This window comes from Nelumbo nucifera, chromosome 4 (assembly GCF_055504915.1).
Source record: "Nelumbo nucifera cultivar China Antique chromosome 4, China Antique-T2T, whole genome shotgun sequence".
In the NCBI taxonomy this organism is placed as follows: domain Eukaryota; kingdom Viridiplantae; phylum Streptophyta; class Magnoliopsida; order Proteales; family Nelumbonaceae; genus Nelumbo; species Nelumbo nucifera.
In genome coordinates this window covers 22,532,102-22,557,073 of record NC_142652.1, presented here as the reverse complement: position 1 = coordinate 22,557,073, position 24,972 = coordinate 22,532,102, and the positions used below count along the sequence as shown (strand labels likewise).

General features: G+C 38.4%; 1 protein-coding gene across 1 annotated transcript; it reads left to right on the top strand.

The window, feature by feature from the left end:
* LOC104597848 (SMAD/FHA domain-containing protein) lies at positions 1-24,003 on the top strand. Its single transcript, XM_010259585.3, has 12 exons — positions 1-545; positions 1,046-1,131; positions 8,426-8,505; positions 9,234-9,289; positions 14,112-14,160; positions 15,312-15,458; positions 19,912-20,007; positions 20,967-21,080; positions 21,183-21,310; positions 22,042-22,286; positions 22,546-23,358; positions 23,475-24,003. The coding sequence occupies exons 1-12, from the start codon at positions 118-120 to the stop codon at positions 23,522-23,524; spliced, it is 2,292 nt and encodes a 763-aa protein (XP_010257887.1). The 5' UTR covers positions 1-117; the 3' UTR covers positions 23,525-24,003.
* Positions 24,004-24,972: the final 969 nt, after the last annotated feature.

The following is a 24,972-nucleotide window of genomic DNA, read 5'->3' as shown; positions in this document are numbered from 1 at the left end:
CCGTCGTCGGTCGACGCGCGGGAGGCAGTAGGCACCCCGTCGACGCAAATTGATCTTTCGCGCTCTCCCCTTCACCTCTCCCTCTCCCCCTCGTCCTCGATTCTCCTGTAGAGAAGAATGAAGGTTCCCATGGGTCCTCCCTCTCCTAGTAACCCAAGCTCCTCCAGTACAGATACAGATTCCAGTTCAGACACCCAAATGAATCCTCAAAGTGATCTTTCAAACCCTGTAACAATGAAAGTTCCAATGGGTCCTCCCCCTCCCAAAAACATCAATCCACCCAAAATAGTTGATACTAATCTCCTTGCTGAACCACAAATCATTGCACAAGAAGAAACCCAAGTTAATAATAGCGAAACTCATGTTCCGGAATCGGATAGGAAGACCCCTGAAAACAATAATAGTAGACCTAACTCTCGCTCCGCTTCTGGTGAATCCCCAAGTGTTGCAGTTCCCTATACGATTCCCTCGTGGAGTGAAGCACCTTGTCATCCTTTCTTCTTGGAAGTTCTCAAGGATGGTTCTATAATTGACCACTTCGACGTGTAAGTAATTACTTCTACAAGCTTCCATCTTCGAAATTTAGTTTCATACTTAAACTTTGAAGGATCCAGAACCAACCCCCCCCACCAAAAAAAAAGAAAAAAAAATATTTTCTTCATTTATGGGTATTGAGGTTTTGAAACCTTCCCTCCCTTCCTACTCATTTTTGGTATTAAAATTTGTATTGTTGGTTCGTTCCCGGAATTTTAGACGACATTCTTTTAATTGTAGACCGAAAGTTTGGACATAGGGGGATGACCGGAGAAGTGAAGTAGGACATAAATTTAGCTGGGAAATCTCATTGGGATTTATTGTTGTGCTTAAAAATTTATCTTCCAATTTTGATGTTCTGGTTTTACAACCGCTTACAGCTTTGTAAATGTAAGTTCAATAGGCACACTCTGTTCTGTACACTGAAACAGAAACGCCGTACTTCTTTTTCGTTACTAACAAGAGACGAAAGCTTACTATGTCTGCATTACATACTTAAATGGTGATGCAGATCCCAGAAGGGGGCTTACATGTTTGGGCGTGTAGATTTATGTGACTTTGTCCTTGAGCACCCAACCATTTCTCGATTTCATGCTGGTAAACCCCCCCCTCCTCCTCACACACACTTCCCTTCAAATTGTTTTGTTTTGTGTACATGCGTCACATGATATACTAGAATGTTGACATGGGGCAATATATTATGCTTCTCAATTCTTAATGTTTAATGTTTCATATGCTGCATTTTCATTTAATTAAACAACAGATTCTCTGATGATAAGATATATAGGATCATTGAATTTCAGAACTTGATGCCCTTGTTAATTTATGCAACTACTTCACACGATTATCTATGAATTATTAGCTTAACTTGAAAACTAGTTTTCTTACCATATTTTGACATGCATGGTTAAAACTTTACTATAGTGTCTCATTAACCAAGAAATCTCAACTTGCATTTGCATTTCACAAGTTCGATTAATGAGAAAATGAGTCAGAGTTTAGGATCAAGTTGAGGAAAGGATATTCCTGTAACAAAATGCAAAAGCAATGAGGTTAAAGCATATGCCAACCAGTTTAACTGAAAACATCATTTGCATCAGGCAGTCCTTCCATGCAGAAATAAAGAGACAAAATTCTAGGTTATCATTGTTCAACCTTTCTTCCCCTTCGGTAATAACCATATATAGAAATTTATTGAAGGAAAAGAGATCAGAAGATATGGAAGAGAAGAGTCCCACACTTAGAGGTGGTGTAGGAGTATTCAAGCCAAAGGTAGCAAAAACAAGATCTACTTTTGTTGCTTAACCTTTGCTTGACCCAAGTCTGTTGTATTGCACATCAGATGGAAAAACTATGGTTTGGTCATGTACATAAAAGACTATCTACAACACTCGTTAGAAGAAGTGATCTGTTAAAAGTTGAAGGTTCTAGAAGTTATCAAAAAAAAAGTTGAAGGTGCTAGAAGAGCTAGGGGCAGACTGAAAAGGATATGGGTGGAAGTAGTAAGAAATGATTTAAGCACCCATAATTTAATGATGGATATGACACTGAACAGAACGGAATGGTGAAACATGATTCATGTAACTGATCCCAGGTGGTTGGGACAAGGCTTAGATGATGATGATGATGATAAAAGGCAAAACTATGTCCTACTATTAGTTTTTGGTATATACTGCTGCTAAATGAGGGTGGAGATCTCTTGTTATTCTAACTCTTCTATGTGTTAGGGATATGGTGGTTTTGTGTATATGATTGGATGAGAGTGGGGAGTGGATTTTATTAATTATGTTAATACTATTCTCATCTCATGATAATAGGACAAATATATTGTTGAAGATTAATTAGTTTTATGATGTTTTTCTGAGTAGATGTTTATGTTAGTTGTTAGATAGGAGGTGGGGACCACAGTAGTTATGTGAGTCCAAATTTTATTATGTTTTTTGAGTGTTATATATGCTGTTTAATGTTTTGCCACCCTATAAGGGCATAGTTGTCTTTGTATTGTTCTATTATTTTAGTATAAATAATAAGTGAAGGGGGCGGCCAGATTAATTGCTCTCTTTTCTTTCAACTTCTCTTCTTCTCCTTCTCTCTTCAAGAAACTACTTTCTTTCATACTTTTTAATTCAGTAGATTTCTACTTGGTATCAGAGCATCGGCTAGGGTTTCTTGAAGCATTCTCATGCAGCCCTAGATCAGCTGATTGCATGAAGAAGTAAAGGACTGATCGATCAGCTATAGATTGCCCAGTTCTTGGAGTTTTTGGTGGGATCTGGACATCAGGAAGGTGATCTATTGTTCGGCATCAAAATCAGGAAGAACTGGAGTACGGGGAAGAGTCCCAGAAAAGTTGGACTCTTTGTTTTTGATCTGATCTTGGGCGCCCAGGTATTGTTAGTTTTCTTTTGATTTTCTGAAGAGGGCGGTTTGGTTTCTGAAATTTTCTAGGCCTCCCGGAGTGATTGATTCACTTTTCTCCCTGTTGGAAGGCGTGGGGAGGAGAGAGATTTCCCTCCAGCTAGGGTTTTCTTCTTCTGGAAGGGTTGGTTTCTGTGTGTGTGGTATTAAATTATTTTTTGAAGGTCTCCAATCTATTTTTTTCTTACTGTTGAACTGTTTGAAGTAAAATGGAGAGTTAGAATACTGAGATGAAATCTACCAATACTATGAGACTGGGTGTTGGAGGTAGTAGTGATATTTTTGGGTCTGGAATCATTACTACAGTAAAACTTGATGGCACAAATTATTTGGAGTGGGCACAATCAGCTAAGATGGCTATTGGTGCCCGTGGAAAATTAGGGTATCTCACTGGGGAGGAGAAGAAACCTGATACAGACTCTTCCAGATGGGTGCAAGAGAATTACATGGTAATGTCTTGGCTGTGTAATTCTATGTTACCTCATATTGCAAAAAAATTCCTATGGGCTAATACTGCTAAGGAGATTTGGGATGGAGTGACTGAAACCTACTCTCAGAAGCAAAATGAAGCCAGAGCCTATCGGTTAAGAAATCAGGTTATAAGTATGAAACAGGGAGAAAAACCTCTTGCTGTTTATTTCTCCATGCTGAAAACTCTATGGCAGGAAATAGATCACTTAGAAACTGTGGTATGGGAAAGTGTAAATGATGCAACAACTTATCACAAACTGGTAGAGAGGAATAGGATTTTTGAGTTCTTGGTAGGGCTGAACCCTGAATTTGACATTGCTAGGCAGTATATTCTTTCTAGGGAGGGTGTGACACTCTCTCAGGCCTATGCTTTTGTCTTTGGAGAGGAGAGTAGGATGAATGTAATGCTGAGACAACCTGAGATTGACCAGTCGGCTATGGTTGTTACAACAAAACCTAAACCGGATGGAGACAGGGGGAGTAGTGAGACTAGAAGGGAAGATAAGAAGGACTTTGTGTGTAATTATTGCAAGAAGCCTAAGCATACCAGGGACACTTGTTGGAAGCTTCATCCAAATCTTATGCCTGTTCGGATAAGAAACAAGAAGGGAAATGCAAATGTAGCCACTATAGGAGACTCTTCAGCCCCTCTCTCCCAAACTGATTGGGGAATCCATTGCAGTAGCAGCAGTGATAATAGAATTGGAGAGGTTTGGACAGCTTATGAGTAAGAAAGGTTCACCCAGCTCTAGCCTTCCCGATGGACAACAGAATGCAGGAGCCAACTACACCACTTCCTTTGCACATACAGGTAGTCCATATGCAATTGCGAATCTTGCATCCACTTCAGGTAAGGAGGGACCTCCTTGGATTATAGACCCAGGAGCATCTGAGCATATGACTAATGCCCCTACCATTTTCAGTTCCTATCAGTTGTGCTCTGGTAGAGACAGAGTCTCTACAACAGATGGTTCACATATGCCTATTGCTGGGAAGGGGACAGTTAGAGTGACCAATGATATAACTCTGTCCTCTGTTTTACATGTCCCTAGACTTCATACCAACCTACTGTGTGTTAGTTCTTTGATAAAAAAATTGAATTGTTCTGTGACCTTTCTTCTTGGTAATTGTGTTTTGTAGGATTTGGAGTCAAAGAAGATGATTGGGAGTGGCCGTGAGGTGAATGGTGTCTACCTTCTGGATGAGATTCCGAAACATTAGGGCCATCATGTTAGCAGTAGCATTAGTAGTTGGTCAGAGTTAGTAAACCAGATTATGCTTTGGCACAATCGCTTGGGACATCTTTCTTTTAATTCTTTGAAATGTCTTTTCCCAAAGTTGTTTGGGTTTGTTCAATTATCTACTTTGGAGTGTGAGAGTTGTCAGTTAGGAAAGCATTGTAGACAGTCTTTTAAACTAAGTAATAAAAGAAGTACTTTTGCTTTTAATATTGTTCACACTGATGTATGGGGGGCATATCAAATCTTTCCATTGGGAGGATTCCGTTACTTTCTCTTGTTTGTGGATGATTATACACGTATTCTTGGCTATATTTGATGAAATCACGTGATGAGGTTCTTAACTTAGTACACAATTCCACCAGATGATTCTCACACAATTTGGAGTGAGAACTAAGGTTTTTAGATCAGATAATGCCAGAGAGTACTTTGAGAAGGATCTAACCACGTATCTCTTAGAACATGGTGTAGTTCATTAGAGCAGTTGTGCATATACACCGCAATAGAATGGAGTTGCTGAGAGGAAAAACAGACACATTGTGGAGGTGGCAAGGAGTCTTATGGTGCGCGCTTCAGTCCCTGTGCAGTTATGGGGAGATGCAGTTCTTATAGCCGTACATGTGATTAACCGTGTTCCTTCATGGACTTTGGGGTTTAAGGTGCCATTTTGCCTCATTTTTCCAGATGGAGAGATATTTCATATACCTCCGAGGGTTTTTGGCTGTGTTTCTTTTGTTCACATTCTTGGCCCTCATCGTAAGAAATTTGATCCTAAGGCCAAGAAATGTGTTTTCTTGGGTATGCTCAGAACCAAAAGGGGTATTGCTGTTATGACCCATTGTCGAGGAGCAGGTTTGTCACTATGGATGTTACCTTTTTTGAATCCACATTCTTCTTCTCGAGTGGTTCTCCTAAGGGGGAGAGTTTTGGGGAGGAGAACTCACAATCTGTTCCTCTTCCTGTTTCTGTGGTGCCTCCATCAGTTCAGCCAGCACCTGCACCATCAGTTTAGCCAGCATCGGTTCAGCCACCACTTGCACCTCTAGTTTCATTACTTGAGCCACTACGGGCAGCCTCACAGCAATATCAGCGCCGACAGATGATGGTTGACTCCACACATCCTTGACCCACACCACTCTTTGTTAGTCCTTTTGAAACTCCAGATTCGGCAAATACAGTTCCAAGTATTCTTCTTGAGCTTGTTATGTTTTCTGATGATAATGTTTCAGTCCCTAACACCACTATTGCAGCTGATCCCATTGACCTTGATCTTCCCATTGCATTTCGTAAGGGGAAGAGAAAGTGTACAGCCCACTGCATTTCACACCATCTTTCCTACAATGCCTTATCACCCTCCTACCGTGCTTTTCTTTCTTCCTTGGATTCTGTGTTTATACCCAGGAATGTTACTGAGGCTCTCTCCAAACCTGAGTGGAAAACAACCATGCAAGATGAGATGGATGCTTTGGTCAAAAACCAAACTTGGGAAATAGTTGATCTTCCCCCAGACAAGGAGATAGTCGGATGTCGATGGGTATTCACAATGAAGTATAAGGTCGATGGCAAGATAGAGAGGTACAAGGCAATGTTGGTAGCAAAAGGGTATACTCAGACCTATGGTGTTGATTATCTGGAAACCTTTGCACCAGTAGCTAAGATGAGTTCAGTTCGTATTTTTTTTTCTCTAGCAGCCACCTATTCATGGCCCTTGTTCCAGCTTGATGTCAAAAATGCTTTCCTCAATGGTGACTTACAGGAGGAGGTATATATGGACATTCCAACAAGCTTTTATGAAAATGTTGGTGAAGGAAAGGTGTGTAGACTCAGAAAATCTCTGTATGGACTGAAACAACACTTAGGGCTTGGTTTGACAGGTTCAGAGGGGCATTCATTGGTTTGGATACACACAGACACAGTTTGATCACACCCTCTTTGTGAAGAGGAGAGATGCTTTGGTGTCAATTTTGATTGTGTATGTGGATGATATAGTGGTGACAGGAAATGATCTGGAGGAGATTGATGATCTCAAAAAATCATTGCAGCAAGAATTTGAGATCAAAGATCTTGGTAAGCTCAAATACTTCTTAGGGATTGAAGTTGCAAGATCCAAACATGGGATCTTCATTTCACAGAGAAAGTATCTACTTGACCTACTGCGAGAGATTGGGAAGCTGGGGACCAAACCAGCAGACACTCCTATTGATCCAAATCACAGAATTAATGGTGTGGATGGTGAATTGGTAAAGGATGTGGGGAGATATCAAAGAATGGTGGGCCGATTGCTGTATCTGTGTATGACACGACCAGATATTTCTTATGTTGTCAGCGTTGTGAGTCAGTACATGCATGCACCTTGGTAGAGGTATTCTTTTCTCAAATCATGCACCTAGAATCCTATACAGATGCAAACTGGGCTGGATGGTTAGATGACAGGAGGTCTACATCAGGAGTGCACCTTTGTAGGTGGAAACTTGATCTCCTGGAAGAGTAAGAAGCAAGCGGTTGTGGCAAGGTCAAGTACAGAGGCTGAGTATAGATCCATGGTTCATGGTGTCTCAGAACTTTTTTGGGTTAGATCTCTTTTGAGCAAGATTGGGGTGAAAGCAGAAGAACCTATGATGTTATATTGTGACAATCAGGCTACAATCAATATTGCCTACAATCCAATTCAGCATGATAGGACAAAACACATTGAAGTTGATAGACACTTTATAAGAGAAAGGGTAACAGTCGGAGAGGTTTGTTTGCCTTATGTCTCTTCAGAGTTGCAGCTGGCTGATGTTCTCACTAAAGGGGTGGCAAGGAACAAGCTTGAACATGATCTATGCAAGTTGGGAATGTGTGACATTTACTCCCAATTTGAGGGGGAGTGTTGAAGATTAATTAGTTTTATGATGTTTTTCTGAGTAGATGTTTATGTTAGTTGTTAGATAGGAGGTGGGGACCATAGTAGTTATGTGAGTCCAAATTGTATTATGTTTTTTGAGTGTTATATATGCTGTTTTATGTTTTGCCACCCTATAAGGGCATAGTTGTCTTTGTACTGTACTATTATTTTAGTATAAATAATAAGTGAAGGGGGCGACCAGATTAATTGCTCTCTTTTCTTTCAACTTCTCTTCTTATCTTCTTCTCCTTCTCCTTCTCTCTTCCTTCTCTCTTCAAGAAACTACTTTCTTTCATATTTTTTTAATTCAGCAGATTTCTACTTATATCATAGGAAGCAATTTGTGGATGTTATGACATAGGAATCGAGGATCATCCAAGTAATGCATGAAGCAAACAGGAAAAGAATACAGACAAGGTTTGAAGGGTATGTGCATCTTTTGAAAGCCTAGTGAGGTGAAAAAATATTGAAGTATTTTGACCCTTCCCTACCAAGGAGAAGAAAACCTATGTTCTATTCGCTAAAAATTATGTCTTTTGATAATTTGGTTTCCTATCCATATAAGAAGTTTTCCTGATTGATAAAAAAACCTTGGTTTCCTGCTTTCCTGGTAAGATAGAGAATTAACAATATCCATCTCTATATGAAAGCTAATCTTTTGAGTTTTTTTTCTACCACAGGGAATATTCTATAAGATGTTTGAGGCTCTAAAATAAGTATTCAAGTTGCTAGAGTGACTGGTTGAGGCATTTGATAACAATTTTGGGGCTTCACTTTAGTGGATGATACATGAGGAACTTGCTAGTTTTCTGTAGCATCCTAATAAATGTTTTCATGAAGTGTTGTCATCTGACATCTTGTCTTTGGTGTTTGTCAGTTCTTCAGTTCAATAAAGATGGAGATGCATACCTTTATGATATTGGCAGTACACATGGCACTTTTGTCAACAAGCAGCAGGTAGTAGCTTGCAACTTTTTTTTTTCTTTTGCTCCATGCCTTGTAAAATTTTTAGCTAGTTTATCACTAATAATTTATCAAAGGTTAGGTATTCTCTGAAGATGCTGCTTTGAAATATGAAACCTCTTGGTTGATAAACGACATTATTAGGGAAATGGTTTTTCTATGGTCTAGTAAAGTGCTAACTAGGCCTTTGAAGTATTGAAGTATTTTAAACCATGATAAGGACCTAATTTTGAGCTTTCTTTTTTTTTTTTTTTTTTGCATTAAGTGACCACTTTCATATTCAAACCCACATTATCATGCTTGTTAGCCTGAGATGTTACCATTGCACCAAGCAATGTCCCCTCAACTCAACTAAGCCTCGTGCCAACTATTTGGGGTCATCCACATGAATCCTGGTCTTCCATTATCCATTGTGAAGTTATGGACCCTTAAATAATTACTAACTACTTCAATCCATATCTTTTTTGGCCTGTCCCTGGCTCTTCTATACCCTTCAACCTGTTAAAGATCACTTCTTACTGGTGCTGTAGATGGTCTTTACTGGATGTGACCAAACCATCTTAGTGTACTTTCCTTCATTTTATCACTTATTGGAGCTATTCCTAGGTTCACATGATATTAAATCATTTTCACATCCTCTTGTAATTATTGCTGGGGTAATGGATCATTTCAATGATGGGTGCTTTAAGTAACTTTTATATGGATTACTCATTCTGATTTAGGTGAAGAAAAAGGAATACATGGGGTTGCATGTTGGTGATGTGATACGATTTGGCCAGTAAGTAAATTCCTTATACTTCTCTGCTTATAATATTGCATCATGAAACACCCTTCATCTCTTTTATTTCTCATCTCCTATTTTCTTGTTTTTATTTTCTTTGTACTGGTTGAGAATGAAAAAGATTTTTTTTTGGTAGTTCATATTATTATTTGATTTGTGCATTGTAGCCAAATGGGGTTGATTCTCAATCCATAATTATCACTGCAGTGCTTTAAAATTGAACAATTTAGCAAATCTAAGTGGATTGGCATTCTGTGATGACTATCTTGTTGAATCAGAAATTGGAATCTTAATCTTTCTGTTGGTAAACAAAGGAAGATTTTTATTAATGAAGATTGAGCAAATCAGGCATTGATGTGATTCTCAAAATGACAGAGAAAGTAAATTCATTAGCACAACTCTAGTAGAATTCAGCCTCCAGTGGAGATTTTCACAAACTGAAAAGTGGAAAAGGGTTGGCAAGGGGACTTTCAGATTTCGGGTTGGGCAAGCTTCTGATGAGGATTCCCAATGGAGGATTTATTGCTGCCAGGAGGAAAATGAGGGGAGCTTTCAAATTTTGGACCCTGACTCTAGTAGATTTCCAACTTGAACACAGTCTGGGGGGTGATGCAGAGGAGGTCAACCCTGTAGGTTTGGGTAATGGAAGGATACAAGACAGGGTATGATGATTAATAGAAGTGGTGATGAAGAAGTCATCTCTGAGGGAGAGGGAAGATCTTAAGTTATGGATCATCAGCTTTGGAGGAAGAGGAACCATTAATGAATCAAGGACAAGCTTGATGGATCTAGAAAGGTCCAGCATGATCCTATTCTATAATCTCTGCTAAATAGAATGACAGAGTTAAGCAAGAAATTGGGGGTGTTTTTATTGGAGGCTACGATTGGCTACTGTGATACTTCTACCATTTTGAAGAGAGAGGAATCTGACCAGGTGACCCTTTATGGAATATTAGCATTCTCAAAGTTAAATGTCAGAGTGAAAGTTCAGTCTAGCTCATTTCCTTCTATCAAATATGCTGGACAGAAGTTAGTTGAGTTATCAAACAAGAAAGCCCCAATTTCTGAAAGAGGAAGAGGCAGGGATGATAAGGGGTTAAGGTAAAGGATTGAGGGAAAGGGAAGTAAAAAATTAATTTTTCTAACAAGGTGCCTGACACTGAGCAATCTTGAGTATGTTGTGGGGTGAGTGGATTGATTTTAATTTTTAAGCTGTTTTGGAGAGCTATTGGGAATTGGGTTTGGGTGGTATATTTGATTCAATCCTTGATCATGCATGTGTGTTACCCTAGAGGTAGAAATGTCAGTGGGTCAGGTTAGGTGGTAAACCCGCACTGAACCGATCCTATCGTGTTAGGGTCAGGTTAGTCTTATTTGAGTTTCTGGTCAGGTTTGGGTTGGGGTAAACCCTTGCTGAACCCAACCTGTTGACATTGCAACTTTGAAATATTAGTTTATATAGTGTCAATTGAGTATAGGTGTACTATGGGGCGAGGTGGGGTAGGTTTGGTGTATCCTCTCTCAATTCAGTCAGGTCAGGTTCAGGTTGAGATTGCTATGGGTAGGGTTTGGGTTTAGGCAATTTAAGGAAGAAGAACACAACTCTGTTGGGTAAATGGTTGTGGGGGTGGCCTTTGGAGAGGGAAAGACTTTGGCACAAGGTTGTGAGAAGTGTTCATGGGGCGGCAGGTAATGGTTGGGATGCTGGTGTATCTTGGTGGGCTATGCTGAACTCTCCTTTGAAGGATATTTATTATATTCTTCCTCTCTTCTTGAGATTGATCAGGTATGATGCTTGTACTGGAGATAAGGTTTTGTTTTGGGAGGACATTTGGGTTGGTAACTCTACCCTCAAGGACCTTTTCCCCTCTTTGTATGCCTTCTCGTGTTTTAAAAATGCGCCAATACAGAAGTTTGCATCATTCTCTTCTTCCTCCGGTCTTAACTGGAACTTGGGCTTTAGAAGAAATTTCAGAGATTTTGAGCTTGACCAGGTTGCCTTGCTCCTTAGAATTCTTGAACCTGTTTGTTTGGATCCCTCCTCTCTTGATAGTTGCATTTGGGTGCCTAACTCCTGGGGTTCCTTTTCTTGTGCCTCCTTTTTCTTGTCTCCGTGTTCAACTCCTAATCCTCAGCCGTTTCATAGCAAGGAGGTTTGGTCCAAGCCTGTCCCTCCAAAAGTGGGAGCCCTCTGTTGGGAAGTGCCTCTTGGGAAAATAAATACTTTGGATGTCTTGCAAAAAAGAAGACCCGGTCTTTGTATCTCCCCTAACTGGTGTATCCTTTGCAAAGCAAATGAGGAAAGTTGTTTCCATCTACTAATCTCTTGCCCTCTTGTTGTAGGCCTGTGGATCTCTTTGGGTGCAGGTGGACAAAACCAAGGCAGATCTGTAATCTTTTTGAACCAACAACTTTCAGGTGGCCAAAGAAAAGAGGTAGAGTAGAGTCTTGTGGAGGTGTGCAAGAGCTGCTTTTGTGTGGACTGTTTGGGAGGAAAGGAATGTCAGAATTTTTAATGACAATGAGAGGGATGGGAATGGTCTATGGGAAAGCATTTTAAATAGGGCCATAAGTTGGGCAAAGACATTGGACCTTTGATGACATGTGGAGGAATTGGGAGCAAATTGCCAAAAGCTCTGCTGTTAGAGTCAAGCCTATGGTGGAGTGTAAACCTCCTGAAGGTGTTATTAAATTAAATTTTGATGGCAGCAGCCTAGGTAATCCAGGGCTGTCTGGAATTGGGAGAGTGTTTAGAAATGCCGAGAGCCAGATCTTAGCTTTATATTCTGGTCCTATAGGTGTGGGAGATTCAGTCAATGCAGAAGTTCAAGCAGTTCTAAAAGGAGCAGAGATTGCTAAGGAGCTGGCAATGGAACACTTATTTATTGAAGGCGACTCTAAACTGGTTGTTGGGTGGTTAAAAGAGCTGGAAATGGCAGCATGGTCCTATAGAGGGGCTTTGAGAAGGCGCAGATGGTTAACATCAAATATGTTGGCCACAATTCAATGGGAAAGAAGATGGGCAAATGGGTTGGCAGATTCTTTAGCCAAACAAGGGGTACATAGGAATCAGTTTTTCTGGGCTCATTTGTAAGCTTTGTGTAATAGATTAGAAGTGGCATCTCACATCTCTTTGTGGGGATTTTTGTAAGATGTATCCTTCGTGCTGATTAATAAAATATCCTTCGTGTAAGATGTATCCTTGTGGGGAAACTTTTTTTTTTCTTTTACTACTGCAAGATTGCCATTCTATGCTACTGGGCTTACCCTAGTCTGTATCTCCCCTTCGATTTTTAATAATATTATTTTTTCTATCATTCAAGAAAAAGGAAGGATATTAGTAGTCCCAGTACCCAAACCCAAGTGGGTGCGTTTGATCTTACTAACCTAAGGGGAGGGAATGCTTTAGTTCTATTGCTGTAGGAGAAAAGTCATTAGTTCTAAAGGAATGGAAATAGAGTTTCCGAACAAAACATTGAACCTTTTATCAACTAGGAAATGTAGAGTGAACTACTATCTTTATATGCAGGTATGCTCCTCTTTGGAGAGAAAAAAAAGGACTATCTTGAGCAATAATGGCTGGTAGAAGTTCCTTGAATTTTCCTAGTTATGATGAGAGAATATGGGCTTTAATGTGTTTTTTTTTTCGGTTCTTTTCCTTGAGGTCTTCCCTGGAGTGCACTTCCGACTAAAGCAGTCAGGTTCAGTTTGACCCCATAAAAAATTAGGGCATTTAGTTGGGAGGCAATATGCTAGAAAACTAATAATTTAACATGCTTCAGTACAGACCATTATGGTCCACTGCAACTTGTGGTGTTTTCTATGTCCTTATGGTAGGGCATTCTTCACCAATCTCCTGCTCTTCTCCTGAGGGATTTAGGAACATTTTTTTCTTTTGATAGTAAAAGAAAATTCATTAAAGAAAAAAGAGCAGTAAGTATTACAAGGAGGATACAGGCTTTGCAGCCCAAGCACCCCAAAGACGACACCCCACCATTCCAAAAGACAAAATTGAAAACAATTACTAAACCCTCTACATAGGCCATATCTAACCCCTCCCCACAAATTTCAGGCTCTCAAACACCCCGAAGACTACCATATACCATGACTTACGCTAGTCCTGTCAACAAAAACATAGTAAAGGACCCACCCAAAAGAATGGTTATCAAGGTGACAAGACAAGGTGGTTTCCTAATTGCATCACCTCAAGTGTTTTATAAAAGGTACTTGCTCAGCCCATTAGGCAAACACCTAGGTGACAAGGCAGGTGCCCTGGAGGCTAAAGATTCTAGGCAGGTGTTTTACAACATGCTCAACATGTTATAATTGGTTGACTTATATCAACATAAACATGATACATTGGATAATTATTAACTCTGAACTCTCATATTTTGTGTGCCTATTTCTGGTTTATACTTGATTTTTTATTTTTTTTGTGGGTATGAAATAAACTCACCTAGTTTCTGTAGTGCTGGAAGAAGAAGTCATCTTTCTTGTCATGTACCTTGGGGAACATGGTTTCATTCTTTGATTAAAAGGAATCTCGGTCGTATCTGAAATCTATGATGCAGATTAAAATTAAAATAGATTACGACTTCCATTTATTGATAAAACTAACATTTGCAGAATCTGCTCTATTTGAACTTTCAAGATTTGTTAGTATGGTCATATTGTTGATGTCATGAATATCTTAGCTCAATTCTTTTAAGGAAAATTAAATGAAAAGGTCAGAATCAGCTACAGATGCTTGAAAATACTGTAAAACTATTTCATTCATCCTAATTCCTATTAATCATCTGTTTTATTTGATTCCTAACAGCTCATCTAGGTTGTATATATTCCAAGGACCATCTGAATTGATGCCTCCGGTAAGACTGGTTTGTGATCTATTGAAATTAAGAATTTGATGGATTTGCTGATCAGATATTTTATTTCTGTTATATACTTGCTTCTACATTAATCTCTGCATACATGGAAATTATTTTCATTATTCAATTTTTGGTCTGCAAACTGCAGCTACGCTATGCTTTATTGATAAAAAAAAAAAACTGCAGCTGTGCTTTTTCATTCTATCCATGTTTTTTTCCAAATGTCTGCCACATCCCTCACCACCATTGACATAGCATTTCCTGCTCCAAATAAGTAAATAAGTATTATAATCTGGGATCAGAAAGGAACCAAGTAACCATTTGATACTGGCCCACATCTTCCCTCAGATGAGGGCCTGTACCCTTTGCCTAACAAAACTATTTGCTTGTCTTGTTTGATGAATTTACTAGGCTATTAGTTTTGCATACACCATTAGTTATGCTATTTGCTCTTACATGATTTTAAAGCAGATACATCGCTTGCATGTTTTTTTTTTTGTTTGATCAATGGCTTACATGGTATTTGCCTTTGCTCTGTTCTCCAACTTAGATTTCAGTTAGTGTAATTTACAAAGAAAAATGATAGTAATTTCTTTAATTTTATTTCCTAAAAAAATAATTAATTTTTCAGGTTGTGGTGTATGTCCAGTTAGCTGCTTATTTTGAGTTTTGACTATGAGAAAGTATCTTGTTAGCTAAGTTGCATGGATGTTTTGTTATGGTTGTGGTGGTTTATTTGATAATCTGCTAAAATAGAAAAGGGGGTTTCAATTATCTTTTTTATAGAATTGGTTTTCTCTTCCATGGATAAGAGCATTTCAGTCCCATTATGTGACATTTAATTTGAGGGAGTGAAGTGGATTTGAGGGTTAGGGAGCGTCTAATGCTTTGTTTGTGGGTCAATTCTGAGGCAGATTTTTTTGTCTTAATAATCTTTCTTAGAAAATCAACCAATCCACTCATTCTTTTATATGAACAGGTAACAGGTACATACCTGTTGGGGGGGGGACAGCAGGGATGGATAATTCTCTTTTAAAATTCCGATTTTCCTATTTAGTCTTGTGATCATTTTTTTAAAACCTAAAAGTTCTAATTGATTAAGCTGATTTTTCTGGTGCTAGAATCAACTACTAATAGACTATTTGGTATAGGAAAATGACCTGGCAAATATTAGATATGCAAAGATTCGAGAGGAGATGCAAGATCGTGAAGCTTCACTTTTACGAGCAAGACAGCAGGCAACTCTGGCAGAAGGTATATCATGGGGTATGGCAGAGGATGCAGTTGAAGAAGATGAGGTTTGTATGATTATATGCTTCATTTGATGGATTTACTAATTATTAGTATTATAAAGAAAAAGAAAAGAGAAAGCTTCTTTGCAGTGACACATTGTGCAAAGCAATGTTTATGTCTGCACTTCTAACTTTGCATGTTGGTAGTTTTGCAATTAGTGTTAGAAAGATGTGTATGCCTCTTTGGCTGCCACGGTTTCAGTACCATTATCCTTCTAGAAATCAGAATACATAACTTCTAATTGAAAGTTCCTTCTTTTTCTCTAATGGCAGTAGCATCTTTCCTTCTATGAATTAATTCTTTTTTTCCCTAACATATTGTTCATGATAAGTAAATAAAATAAAAGCGAAGAATTATATGAACTATGGTTTCCAAAAGTATAACCAGAGCTGAAGACCTTTCAGATAAAGCAGAAACTCAAAATGCATCAAAGATATATATCAGGAGAAAACAGATCAGCTACTATGTTATTCTGGTAAGGAAAGATCCCAGAGCAAATCAGCTTTGCACATTGCCCATCCTATCTTTAGCTAGGCTGTCTGGTAGGGAATTTACTTCTCATCGTACCTATCTGAACAAATGTGTTTACTTGAGATATAATGATTCTTGCCTTTTTTAACCTGATGCCTGAAGAGCAATGGTCCTTCATTCCCATTCCTGAACTGTCCAATGCTTATCTTGTAATTTGTAAATCCCTTTCTATCTCCACTCTCTTACACCCCATGACAACTATCTGTGACAGCCATAACTCATAATTGCAATAAGGCTCTTATTTCTACTCATAGACTCTTGAGAAAACTAATAGGCAACATGCTTTTCAAAGCAAGTGTTGATCAAGAAACAAGATGTCATTAATATGATATGGGTATAGTGAAGAGGATGCTGATATGGATGGGAAAAGGAGGATAGAAATTTGAATAAGTTTATCACATGGAACCAATATTTGTAAAACTAAACTGAACTTGAGATCCCAATGCTAATGGTAAGCAGTTCAATCGACTATGAGGTTCATAGTGATGTCATCAATGGTGTTTACATGCTATTGGTTGTTAGCATATTAGTGTAGGACAAACTACTTATTGTTAGTGCTGGGTCTCTCTCTCTCTCTCTCTCACACACACACACACACAGACATACGCACTCAAATAACTCCCCGGACAGTGAGAACCTGTACATCCACAAAAGGAGGTGTAGTGCAAGAGGAGGAACATAGTTGAAGACAATGAGGAAGATACTGAGAATCAAAAGGAAGAGGTTGAAGTGATATTTAATCAAGTCAGATAGGTTGAGAAGAAAATTGAATTGGAGAAGGTAATTGAGCGAAATTCAAGTAAGTATTTAGGCCTTTTTTTCTTGGGAAGGGAGGATTTTGTAAAAAGAGCTTTTTGCGAGTTGGAGAAAAAGAACAGTGCAGCTGCTTTATTATTATTATTATTATTATTATTATTATTATTATTATTATTATTATTATTATTATTATCGAGTATGATGGTGCCATGGAAGAGGATTAATTTCAAATAATCTGGTTTTGGTGATGTGTTTTTTTTTTGTTGGGTTAAAGGAAATTGAGGAATTAGGTTGGCTGTGAGGGGAGTTTTTTGGTGATTTTCGTTTTGGTTGTTTTCCTTTCAGGTGATTTCTTATTACCCTCATTTGTATATTTTCTTTTATTGAGTTTTATCTATATTATTAGAAAAAAAGGAGAGCTCTTTCTCAAAACAAGACAGGAAGATCCCCATGATCTGCCCATTAAAGTGTCAGGGGTGGCCATGAGCCGAGCTTCTCACGAGCTAAACCGAGCCGAGCTGAGCTCGAGCCTGATATATAGGCTCATTTGCTAATCGAGCTGAGCTCGAGCCTAGTGAAGCTCGGCTCGTGAGGCTCGCGAGCTGGTTGCTAAAGTTGATGGGGAAATTGGTTACCACCTTATGGTTACTTGTCTGGTTGCTAAAACTGTATGGGGCTTTCTCCCTTTTTGGGTGTATTTGGAATCCCCCTTTGAGTGTGCAAAGTTTGTTCTCTCCTTCATTCTTCAGATGGCCTAAGAAAAGAGGGAAGATTATGCGGAGAAGCATTAGGGCAGCAGTGTGTTGGTCCTTGTGGGAAGAAAGAAACTCACAATTTTTTTTAGACAAGGAAAGAACCATGGAAAACTTATTAGAACTGATACACTTAAGGGAAGCCCATTGGCTGAAATCTATAGAGCTGTTCTCAGATTATTCAGTGGCTGACTTGTTGAGAAATTGGAAAGAGATAGCTACCTCTGCCCTATGTAAGAGGACTCTTAGCCCCTCTTGGTCCCCTCCTCCCTCTGGAGTCATAAAACTGAATTTTGATGATAGTAGCTTAAGGAATCTAGGGCCTTCTGGGATAGGGGGAGTGTTCAGGAATGAGAATGGGGTTATCACTGCCATGTTTTCAAGCCCAATTGGAGATGGTGACTTTCTTAGGGCTGAAATTCTTGCAGTTCTGGAAGGAACCCAAAGGGCAAGAGAACTGAACATCAGATATTTGGTCCTTGGAGGTGGTGATTAGATGGCTAAAGGAAGACAACAGTGGTTTGTGGAGGTACAGCAATGAAAGGAAAAAATTCAAATGGCTTAGGGATATTGAGGTGAAATACAGCTGGGTGAAGAGAATTGCTAACACATTTGCCGATGGGTTAGCCAAGCAAGGGGTGAATAGAGAATCTTTGTTTTGGTTTAATTTTTTACTTTCTTCCCTTGTATTCTGTTGGTGGGGAGTTAAGACATTTTACCTCCCCCTATTGTAATTAAAGTTTCACAAAGCTTAACATCATTAATAAAGTTTATTGTTATTGATAAAAAAAAAGAAAGTTTATCTCCTTTGTAATTAGCATTTATGATTGATTAATAAAATGTGTTATTGATTAAAAAAAAGAATTGAAATATTTCTCGATTCCTTAACACACTGGATAGCTGTAGGAGGGTAAAGCCTGACCCAGGTCCCAACCACTGTTTCTCAGTCCAAACATTGCTTCTAAATTGGATTTCCATGAGCTTTCAGGTTTAGTACTAGAGTGGTAGAACCACTTGCTAATGAGAACCTTGTTATCTGTTTAATTTTCAGTGGTTTATAGTCACTTACTATAACTTGTAATGGCATAATGGACATTCTGAATGATTCAGTGTGTGAGTTGGTCCTCTCCAATTGGGTGGAGCTTAGTGGTAGCACCAATCAACAATAAGGAGTTTGGATTTCTATAGTTTGACCATGTACAGAAGAAGATAGTTAATACATCCATAAGGAACAATTTGGTGCAAGTTGAAGTTTCTATAGGCAAGGGAATGGGCATGAAACGACTTGGGTTTAGGTTGTAAGTAGTTGTTAGAAGATTATTTAGTAGAAGATATGGGCTTAGATAACGGAGGACTAGTATTCGTGCTACAGTGCTACCTATCCCACTTAGGTGGGGCAATGACAATGGCGATTATAAAATAAAATTCAGGGGTGGGGGAGGGAATGAGAGAGAGCGAGGGTGCTATACAGTGTAGTTGTATTTTAGGATTCTCAAGAACAGGAAGATAACGGAAGAAATAGAATGAAGGAGAAAAATAAGAGAGGGAAGTAACAGAATGACATTTAGGCCTTTTTCGTTTACAACTTTGTTAGGTTACTTGGGTAACTACACTTACCCAGGTAAATGTTTACCTGGGTAAATTCACTTACCCATGTTCTTTTAATTCCCAGGTAAGTAACAGAATGACATTTTTACCTATAAAAAGCTAGTATTAAAATGGGCAAAGTTGTCCCATTATGTTTTATAAAAGTTTTCCCCGGGTGGAAAAGTTACTTACCCACCTGGGAGATGGGTAAGTTTTACCCAGGTAAGTAAAGGTAATCTTACCATGGGGTCCACTGCTTAATGCAAAAAGAACATTGTAAAGTTGGTCAATGGGAAAAAAATACCCATTGATCAACTTTCCCAGGATTATTTACTGGTAAACGAATGGGGCCTTAAAAGAAGAAAGAAAATGGAAAGAGTATGGAGGGTCAATGGTACTTCTTGCCCTCATTTACGTATATGGGTAAAACCTGGTGATCAACTTGAACCAAAAAACTGTATTGACCAAATAAGAAGAGTCTTTAAATTTGAATGGTATGGGTAAAACCTGGAGATCAACCTGAACCTAAAAAAATGTATTGACCATATAAGAAGATTCTTTGAATTTGAATGGTTTACTTTCATATTGTTTATAGCACTAGCACTTAATTATTTGATATTTTCCCTCTTTGTTTTATTGGTGACAAGATCAAAATTCATCATTTGATCATTTGGATGGTCTCTTTTATGTTGACGACATCGTTTCTTGATATTCTTTCTTTTATTTAGCTTTATTTCTTTCACCTCTAAGTTCCTATTTATTTGGCTGATAAATTAGATTTGGTAATATCATGTTCTTTTCCATACTTACTCTGTTTATTTCTAATTTCTAGGAAGATGCAGATGAAGTAACTTGGCAAACCTACAAAGGTCAGCTCACAGAGAAGCAGGAAAAAACCCGTGATAAAATCATTAAAAGGACAGAGAAGGCAAGTGATTGTTCATTTCTAGTACTGTTTTGCTGATTGAATTCTGTGATGCAATGAAGTTTGGTAAATTATTACCTTTGTTGTTTATCTGATTGCACTTTTTTTGATCGGTAATGTAATTCTATTAAGATGATGGAAAAAGTATTATGTACAAAACAATGAAACAAGTATGCTTAACATCCCGAGGACAGTAAGATGTCACTTAGCTGCCTGCTCCATGGAATTAATCATCCATTTCCCCCAATTCAAGTGGTTTCTATTAATCCCTTGTCAAGCCAAAGCATCAGCCGCACTGTTTTCTGACCTTCTTGTCAGTTTCAATCTATTATTAATCCCCTTATCAGCTTTTTCACTTCTTGTAGAGTGTATCTATGTTGTCACATGCCTTGGCTGTAACTTTTAAGCCAGCCAATAGCCACCTTTGAATCCCTTTCCACTACCACATTTCTTATAGTTCTGCTCCTTGCCGAGTCTAAGACCTTGTAATTCCAGTTCCAGTTCTGCCTTGTTTGAGTCTCCTTGACCAGATGGTCCTGAATGGATAGCTATTATATGCCCCCTTAGTCATCTCTAAAAACATCCCCAATACCCAAAGGCCCTAGGCTACATTCTTCAAAGTTGAGTTTTAATATGTTGGGTGCTGGTGGAATCCAATTACTCAACAAAAACACATGCATTCATACACACAAAAAACACTGCCAATGGTTGAAGCTAAATCACAAGGCTGTTAACCTTTTATGAGATGAATAACAAGTGGAATAGAACAAGATTTGTAGTATTGTAGCCCTTACCACTTTCAAGAGCTAGAATATCCAAACTTCGTTCGTGTATATTTTTGAGGGACTACTAGGTCCCTCCCATCCTTCTCCATGCTTGCTGATTATGCTAATTTTTTTCTTCCCCCATGTGTTCTAGATTTGCGCTAGTTTTTTTTCTAAATACAACTCTTTTGGCTAAAGGTTGCTAATATGAAGAGAGAAATAGATTCCATTCGAGCAAAGGACATTGCCCAAGGTGGGTTGACACAGGGCCAACAAACTCAGATTGCTCGGAATGAGCAAAGAATATCACAGGTCAAGTCTCTTGCAAAAGTGTTATTATCCTCATCTTCAATTGATACCCAGAATTGCACTTTTTGAAATGCTTAATCCAACTCTTCTGCATGTTGCTTTCAGATTATGGAAGAAATTGAGAGCTTGGAAGAGACCCTGAATGAAAGTATCCAAGAAAGTATAGGAGCACGTGCTGGAAAGGTAATTCGTGGTAAGAAGGGAGTTACAGAGGAAGAAGATGAAGTTCTTAGGTAACCAATGTTGCCTTAAAAAATTCCTACTTTTTAATAATCTCTTAGCGTTCCTAAGTGATTAATCTAGAATACTCGTGTTTATTTTAATCTATATAATACCTCTTTGAGGAAAATTGAAATCCAGATGAACATTCACATCTGGATTAATAATTGTTTATGGAAGAAAGGTCACATCAATCTTTTTGCAAGTTAAAAACTAGGGTTAAGTACACTGCAACCCAATGCAGAATTCTGAATGACAACCCCCCATAGTCTACTAGTAGCCCCCCCCCCCCCCCATAAAACACATCCTGCCCGTGAATTTGGCATCAATTCATGGTCAGGATTCATCCCCCCTGTACGGTGGGGCTAAAAAATTCTGACCTGGACTGATCAGTTATTTTCCCTAAAAACTATTAATAACTATACATAAATTTATGTTTTACAGTAGCCATCTAAATGTTTATTTTTTCTTAAGCTTGTGTGTGTAGTTATTTCTAGGAGGGTCTCAAGTAAAACTATTATATAATTATGAGGAAATTTTTGTTTGATAGTAGCCATCTAAATGATTTCTTTTGTTCTTAAGCTTGTATGTGTAATTATTTCTAGGAGGGCCTCGTTTCCATGTTGGAAAGTTTCTTGTATGTAGTTTTAATTTGTAAATAATGTACACAATTACATATCAATATGTATTTCCACAGTCAAACTTGGGGAATAAGAGCATGCTAATTTTTAGCTTGCATGTTCAGTGATGATGATGAATTCTATGACCGGACAAAGAAGAAAAAGCCTGCAAGCCTAAAAACTGGTGATCACCAGTCAATTGAAACGGCTGATACTCTTCTTGCTAAGAAAGAGGCCATCATCAATGAAATGGAAGAGAAGAAAAAGTTGCTTTTGACTGAGAAGAGTAAAGTTGCACCAGAGATGGAGGGTGGAAATGATGATGGAGATGCACTTGATGCTTACATGACTGGACTTTCTTCCCAACTAGGTTAGTTAATCATTGTACATTCTTCTTCACAAAACATTTGCTGTAGTCTGGTGAAATAGTTCTTACATTCTGTATGTTTTACAATAAAATGGACAAGAAAAGTGGTGGTGAAATTCTTACATGTCATTCATACTGATACGTTGTGATGTTGTTGCCTATTATACAATTTTACAACCAAGTAATTTGGTGCATGGTGACATACTCAAGGAATCACTCATAGTTTCACTGAACATGTCATTTGATTTCTGATCTGTACCAGTTCTCGGTAGGACCGTGCAAATTCAGGATGAGCTATCCACTCTCCAGTCTGAATTGGACAGGATCCTCTACTTGCTGAAAATTGCTGATCCAACAGGAGAAGCTGCTAGGAAAAGGGTACAGGTATCAAAAAGTAGTCAACAAGATAGACCTACTTCTGGCGTCACAAAACAACTTCCTGCTGAACAAAAGAAAATCTCTACATCAACAAAGCCCAGGAATGGATCCACCATCAAGGAGGGAACTGAAAATGCTACCATACAAGCTAGCAAGCAACAAGAAGCTGATCAGAATGTTAATGAAGCCACAGAAAGCAAGCCACCAATATACACAGTCTCAAAGCCCCAGTGGCTTGGGGCTACACAAGATATGGAAATAAAAGAGATCAAACATGATGAAGTTCCAGTAAGTGTAAATGAACTTGACCAGTTTGTTGACTATAAAGACAGGAAAAAGGCCTTGGGAACTGTGGATGAGACACAGGAAAAAGAATCTGGAATAGAATCTGCCGCTCCTGGTCTAATAATAAGGAAGCGAAAGCAGGTTGAGAAATCCGAAGAAACTAATGAAGCAAAACAGTCCATGTATTCATCAACGGGAGCTGAAACCACAGCTGCAGATGCTGTGGCACTATTGTTAAAGCACAAGCGTGGGTATTATGCACTAGAGGGCGAGGAAAGAACTGAAAGCCAAGACACTAAAGGTGGAATGGAATCTAGAAAGGATAATGCAAGGCCTAGAAGAGTGCTAGGTCCTGAGAGACCTGCCTTTCTTAACAGTAGTCCAGATTATGAATCATGGATGCCTCCTGAAGGTGGGGTGTTTCGTTCATACATAATTTAGTGGTTATTATATAGATGTAGTCTTCCATTTTTCTCAGTATTTCCATTTTAATTGAGACTAATCCTCTGATTCTTTAAAAACATGCAGGACAATCTGGTGATGGACGGACTTCATTGAACGACCGTTATGGTTACTGATTAAGTACTCCAATAGTTTCATTTTTGTTTAATCCATCTTAACTATATCGAACCGCCAGCATGGTCATATTTTATATTGGCGTGCACTGAACATCTGGTACCCTTGGCGAGGTTCAATGGGTTTGGAAGTGACGAACATAGGCTGCAGATGTATTCTTGAAAGTAGGAGGATAACCTCAGGACTTTTGACCGATAACTTGGGGAGCCATTGCAGCGGGATGTTACGTTTTCATGACAACCGGTCAAAGTTCCATGTATGTTGTGAAGATCAACTGTTATATGAAAGCGAATCCCAAATGTTTAAGTTTCAAGTGCTCTCTCCTGTGTTTTTCTTTCCTCCATTCCAAAGTTCCAAACATCAACAGTAGAGTTTTTTTTTTTAAGTGGCAGGAGAGATGCTAACAAAAACAAGGCCAGAGTTACTAAGAGAGTACATATAACATTTTTTTTCACGAGACGGTACACAACTTTTTTGTTCATTTTCTTTTCTAATATTTGTGCATGGTTTTAAATTTTGGGAGATTTCAAACCGAAATGGAATCCTGAAAATTTCAGCTCAATGTATTTCAGCTGAAAATTTGGGATTTTATTATATATTTTGTCTGAAATTTCTGTTTGTATAAACTAATAAAGTGAAGAATATAAATTCCAAAATAATATATAAAATATTAATAAATTTTCACCCCAAAAATTGAAATCCAATTTCAGATATTGAGTTTTTTTTTCTTTTCTTTCTTTCTTTTTTTTTTTTTTTTTTTTTTTTTTTTTTTTTTTGCGTAGAAGCCGAAATCATTTGCAGCAGTCCATGAAAACAAATGCGTATGTACGAGTATCAGAGGTGGATGCGTCATAAAAGCCTATGGTCAGCACTCAGCAGTGTTAGAATTGTGTTTCACTGTGCATATTTGTATTTGCACTCTTCCCAAATGAGCCTAAAGTTACGATGGTACAATGGCGTTTTCGAGAGGATCATTTGTCATATAAAATTATAAATAGGTTGCCGTCTTCATCGTCAAAGTCGTAGAATAGAAGAGTTGGGGTATCCTGTTTATGATTTTGATTGAACTACATTTCCAAGCTTTCTGTCAAAAGTATTTCGAAAGAAAAATGTGCAGGCCACCGGACTTCGAGATTATATCAAATTTTCCAAGTATGGCAAGCTCGTCATTTTGGGAGTAACGTACCCTTTGATGTTCGATGGAAATGAATTATATTGTTAGCCCAACAATTACAGTGGAAAGTTTGTTCCTGCTAGATCAAATATTTCATGGTAAAAAAAATATAGAGAGAACTACCATAGTGTTGTAGTGATACTGAGGTCCCCAAGAGTTACATTGTACTCTCAGATTCTAAATTTCTAATACTCTTCTCCCAGCATTAGCATTTGAATAGTTTTGAACTTTTTTCAAGGTGTAAGAGAGAGACAAGAAAGTTGAAAGTGGAATGAA